Source organism: Diadema antillarum, unplaced genomic scaffold (genome assembly GCF_040938485.1).
Source record: "Diadema antillarum isolate AM-2024a unplaced genomic scaffold, OU_Dant_1.0 scf00000112, whole genome shotgun sequence".
NCBI classification, from domain to species: Eukaryota; Metazoa; Echinodermata; class Echinoidea; order Diadematoida; family Diadematidae; genus Diadema; species Diadema antillarum.
In genome coordinates, this window is record NW_027271001.1 from 1,091,306 (window position 1) to 1,097,500 (window position 6,195).

General features: G+C 40.3%; 1 protein-coding gene across 1 annotated transcript in view; it reads left to right on the forward strand.

Annotated features, from left to right (window-relative positions):
- The first annotated feature begins 1,577 nt into the window (after positions 1–1,577).
- Positions 1,578–6,195, forward strand: part of LOC139719555 (uncharacterized) — a 58,911-nt gene continuing 54,293 nt past the window's right edge. Inside the window, exon 1 of the mRNA XM_071630967.1 lies at positions 1,578–1,746. Within this exon, the coding sequence (XP_071487068.1) occupies positions 1,578–1,746 (169 nt within the window). The remainder of the gene's footprint in view (positions 1,747–6,195) is intronic.

Consider the following 6,195-nt stretch of genomic DNA (forward strand, 5'->3'; position numbering starts at 1 on the left):
CAATTGCCATTATGACAATATTTTGTATACCTATGATATTGTTAGTACTTCCATGAATTTATACAATACCACCACAATGATATCTTGATTCAATGGCATACTACGTTCTAAATGATTTTTTTTTTGTTAATGTGATATCAAGTATAAGGCTTTGCCGAATACTATACTTTTGATTAGTACAGCCGAGGTTAAGCCTTTCTCATTAGGTGTGGATTACGTTAATAACAATAATTGTCCATATCAATTAACAACATCAGATAAAGTTACAATTATCAAAAGAAACCGGGAACAGTCTGTTGTTGCTATTTTGCACATTGTTTCTATCAAAGCAGTATGAATTCAACTACAATCATGGTTTTTGGACCGAGAAAAAGTAGTCTTGATGTGCAGTTGAGGTGATGGTTTCTCATTGCGTGATACATGATCGTCATAAACAGGCCTCTTCTTGGGGGTTATGTTGCTTTGAATGTAATACTGGCTTTTATGCACCGAGGCGAGACGAATTAAACGTTAATGCTCCGACTTAATCCCACTCGCAAACTGCGTATCACGTACTCCGGTACTCGCGGCAATCTTATCCGTCACGTCTCTCTAAAGTTACGCCGATGATTATCGGCCGTCTTGATGGGCTCTTTGTCTTTCTGGGAGGTATCATTTATGTAAAAAAAAAAAAAAAAAAATCACTTCTTCTGGGTTTATGTTCCACTTTCAAGGGTCTCTTAGGGTTAAGTCGTGTCAATTGATATTAATTTTCTTAGCCAAGACAAGAATTATATTTCATGAGCGTAATATCCCGCAGGTCTACATGTATGTCTTTCGAGGAATTACATGTAGAAAACCTCTTTTGAAAGCGAGCAGATCAACCATGTGTAACCGAGCGCAAAATCGTGACAAGGTTATGAGTTGTCAGTCCAGTGTTTTATAATTCGAAGGTCCATTCTGTTGTATACCCCTGCAAGAATGTGTGATCACCGTACTTAGAATTCAGATGATACAAAACTGTTCCAATATCCAATTAAATTTCAATTTTTTTCTTTGTAAGTAACGTTCCAAAAATTATCAAATTAGTCTGGAAAGACTTCTTCCTTTCAATGCCTATATCTTTCTCTTCAACACGGCAAAAAAAAAAAAAAAAAATCCTTCCCAAAATTATTGATGTTCACAAAGAGTCCTGAAGAGGAATGATCTCATGAAAACAATGTATTTACAGAACCTTCTGTCAGGATGTCCCATTTAACGTCACAACCCCATAAAGTTCTTTTGAATTAATAATCAGTAATTCACTTGTTCAGAATTTCTTAAACATTGATATACAAATTCAAGCAGTATATTTTCCTTTTTTTTTCTAATGCCCATCTAAATGTAACTCTAAAAAACTTGATAACTTTGTTTCCGTGCAACGCGCATCAACTCATCAAGACACGCAATATAATTTTTTTAATGTTGTCAAATCTGCCATCCTGTGTACTTGAGGTAACTCCAGAGACGATTGATATATATGTGAATGAGGAAGAGACACAGACACACATAAGAGAGGGAGAGCGAGGGTGAGATGTACAGTGTATGTGATGTAGGATATGACGCAAAGAGGACATAATCCGAGACAAATTTGGAAGCATCGGTTAACGGCAGGAACTCTGGGATCACGCTCTTTCTCCTTTCTAGCCCTGAACCAGTTTTTCCTCTTCCACGAAGTGATGATGAGCGGGATGCGTCTCGCTGGGGGTCCAAAGCGGGCGGGAAACGGTGAGCAGAGCTCTATTGAAGCGATTCCTCTGCACCTGCTTACGATAAGCTCTTTAAAACCGGCTCATCGTCGTTCGAGCGATGTAGAGTATAATAGTCGGACTCGAGATATGCAGGTTGTTTTGAAGCACTCATAGCGGAAGACGGTTGTCTGGAAAGTATACACGCTGTACGTGTGATTTTGACAGTTTTGAAGGCCCTATTAACATGAAAATTAAAGTAAAGAGAGGTGAACTATCTTTGAAACTAATTTCCGCATGCAGTTTAGCATGATCTTTTCACCTGCGCAGTTTTACGTTGACAACGGCGATCACATGCCGCAGCAATTTAAGGGTGCGGAGGAGAAGTGGGGACGAATCTAATGGGACATTTCAACAGTCTGTCGGTAGACTTTCGATGGTGCAGCTCTTAAGAAGTTTCTGTCTTCCTCTCATTATGAATGAACTTGACTAGCAAATGAACTCATGTTGTTCTGCTTCGACGAGCGGCATGGTTGCGCTTTCTCAAAGGAAGTCGGTTCCAATTTACCGCTTAGAGTTCCAAGGTTCATCCTCTCTTTTTCCAATTTCAAAGCGAGAGTTAAAAAAAAAGAAGCGCTTTAAGACTTCGACATGAATTGATGTTAATTTTTACTCCCATGCAACCGAGTAACCTGAAATGAGCCCGTTCAGGCCAGAACGACACCCATCGAATATTTTGACATTTCAGTAGAGGAGTGACGAGTGAACGCTAATTGGCTTTCCACCTATTTAGAAGCCTTTTTTATTCAGTGCTAAGATCGATGCAAGCTGTAACGTCGATTAAACATGATCAAAGTCTATAAGAGTAAACCATTCCAATCTTGTTTGTCGGAGGATGGGGGGGGGGGGAGGAGTGAGGGCTCACCGATTATGTCCGATTATGTCACGGAGAATACTGTTGATGGCAAGCGATCGTGGGACGTGAGAGTGAAACCTTTAAGTCGTTGCCAGGTAACTGTTTAGATGTTTTGGCTGGGCGTGGTTTTGCTGGGTGTTGACAATTTTCAAGCAACCTCACAGCTGGTCGGATGATGTTCCATACTTAGGATGTTTGTTTCTGTACACGCCTTGTTACAGAAATCAGCTGTCCAGATATTTGCAAAAAAGAACAGAGTTGCTGTGTATAAACCATGAACTTAACCACTTAAGATCAACAGTATTTAAGAAAATATGCAATCAAGATAGAAGTGCAGTTGACATAAGGAAATGATAGTCACATGTATACTGTCAAAACTGTAAAATTTGGAGGAAAACAACTCTTGTGTCTGGGGAGCTGGAGAGCTTTAAGAATCGTTTCGGTCGCATATTACTTCATGGAAGTAAATCATTTCTTCTAATAGCATTTGAGCGCACACTTTACATAAAAATCTGCTGATTTAAAAGTGCAACGTTCGTAGGTGCCATCGAACAAACCGTGCAGAGGGCCTACATTTTTCGCCGCCTTTGAGCGGCAACTTGTGGGCAGCCCAGTCCGATGATCTCGAAAGTTCGATGTTCTCTGATCTTTAAATTCAAAACATACAGATATCAAAGCACCTTTCCAAGAGTGAGAACAGAGGACAAAGGATTCAAACGTGTTTCATTTCATATACGTGACTTTACACGACTGCACAATCCTGCACGCACCGCGGCATAATTAAAGTGACAAAATGGCGCCGGAAACCTAGTTTATTATACTCTCCGCATGCATAACGTTATCTTCACACCGACAAAAAAAAAAAACAAAACAAAAAAAAAAACTGTTAACCGCAGAGCAGAGGGTAATATGTAGGAGATGGATCGGAAAGCTCCGCTTGGCGCGCGATCACTGATTTCTGCAATGTGCACATGGCAGCTACAGCCTAAAAATAGTCATCCTCAGAGTGTCAGCAAACGAACTCGAAAACACATTTCTGTAATCAGGGGGCACAGTATTGGGGGCATATAGGAAAAACAAGTTTCTATCTTTAGGGAGGAAAATCGGATGCTTTGAGATCCTGAACGAATTTTCGGTAAAATCCGCTTGAGGCACGCGCGCTGAGTTTAGAGTTATACGTTGCGTTTATTAAAGCCGCCCGAGCTTTCACGTGATTGCGATGTGATCTTTGTACATGTTCGGAATTAGTTTGATCGAATTAATCATGTGAGTGTGTGTCCATGAGATTATGTAATTGATTCTTTTGAGGTGTTTCCTTGTTTGTTTCTGTAATGTATGTGTTTGTTTGTGGGAGCTGATACTGACAGTTACATGCTAACCATTGCAAAGCTTTATACAATCTTGAGGGTTCACCTGTCTGTGCTTCTTTCTTTTCTCTATTTTGCAGATCAACACAGAAATAACCAGAAATGCGATAAAATGCAGACGATATTTAAGTAAGCTGTTTCACATCAATTTTTCTCCACAGAGCTCAAACCGTGATATTTCTTTATTTAAACTATAAATATGGGATATTTGAGAGGACCTCTCTGTGACTGTGATGAATAAGCAACAGTGTATTTTTTTCACTAGACATCTAAGTTCCATTCATATCATAAAATGAGGAAGACAGAATATGACAATTTCTACATTCAACAAAGCGATCTACAGCTCTTTGTCACGGCAGCCTGAGAAATGCAATCCCATGAACAACAAACTAAACAAAAAAAAAAATCCACGAAAACATGTTTTTGTTTTTATTTGTGTTTTTTTTAATAATCGAGAGCAAATAGTAAATGGACAAAATGTGTAAGACCCGTTGTAAGTTGTGTGTAATGTTTTGTTTGTGATTTCTTTTGTTTGTTGGTTGGTTTGCCGGGTTGCTCGATTACGGTATTCATGATGTGTGTGATATGATACCGGCTGGCTCAAAAATCAGTAAGGATAAAATAAGGGAGAGAAAAGAAGTTGAGTGGGAATAAAAAAAAAGAATGAATGAAGTGTACAGCGAGTCGACAAGTCGAGCCCACAGCGTGCAACGTTCTGTCAGAATTTTCAAACAGACATATCACAGTTTTAATGTCTGCGGATGACTGTATTAGATACGACGTCTGAACTGTTTCCTGTAATGTATGCATGCACGCAGCTCCCTTTTTAATAATGTTTGACAAATTTGGCAGAGTATGGAATTTCTCCTACCAGCCATAGTATCACTTCTTACAATTCAACAGACAGACACACTCGCCTATACGTGCGCATGCACGCACGCACACACAACCGCACGTGAAAACAAAGTATTATCAATATTATATCCCTGTAGCAGAATGGTCGTTCCATTTGCTCAATGTAAAATTCCTCGGCAGGATGACAATTTGTAAACGTCGATGAAATAAGGTTAAAATCTGCTTGAATCCCACCCCCTTTCTCAGGGAGGGGGGGGGGGGGGGTGAGAAGGGGGCGGGGGCTTAGCATCTAGTCTGCGACGACGATGACAAACTAAAAACTTCATCACCGTTCGTGGTTTACCGACGAAACCTAGCTGGCCGACCGACGCGGCGGCCACTTTACAGGGCTTAAATTGTTGGATGATCCTATAGGTTGTTACTGTAGAATCATCATATTATTTGACTTATCAACAAGTTCCGAGCAATTATGACGAAGCCAAGTCTATGGTCAGTGCTGACCGACGTCGGTCAGACAAACAAATCACTTTTGATTATATCCCACGATCCGAGACAGATGCATTAAGCCCCAAGCTCCCATCAACGAATCTTATGACACATGATCTGAATTTAAAGCAGATGGTGTAGCCCTCCTTCGTCTGTGTCTTGTGTGACTAGTAATTTCTGTTTTCTTCTTAGAATAGAAACATTCACTGGATCACTTACTCGTGTGCCATTTTGTCACTAAAATAAGGAAGAATTTTATTACAAAAAGGTGTCGTCAGATTCCTTGTTTGCTCGTCGTAATTTCTTGCACATGTTGTTCTTATTGTGAGAAAGTATAATACTTTAATAATTATAAACACCCACAGTCACACACACACACACAGACACACACACGCATTACACATACACGACCACACGCAACACATACACGCAGACGGCCTCACAGAGCACACTTTCCGCTGTACCCACCCGCAATAATAGGGTGGCTGGCTATAGATAGGTATGGACGGCCAGAGACAGGATATGCGAAAAAATGAGATCTGTCAGCTCAACGCTCAATTTTACGTTGAGTGCGTGTATGACGTATGGCACGGTAGCAGAATAGTTTGAGCGTGTGGTTCTTGACTTTAATGGTTTAGATGAAAGACAGCAGGAATTTGACAGCAGGTACGCCATTTTACACTATCTTTCTTTCTTTCTTTCAGACTGTCTTTGTTGTTTTTGATATTGCTGGTGCCCGTGTTGTTGCACGCATACACAAACACACATGAACACACACATTCACTCACTAAAAACACACACACACACACACACACACACACACACACACACACACACGTAAACCACGTTTAGGACCTACATTATG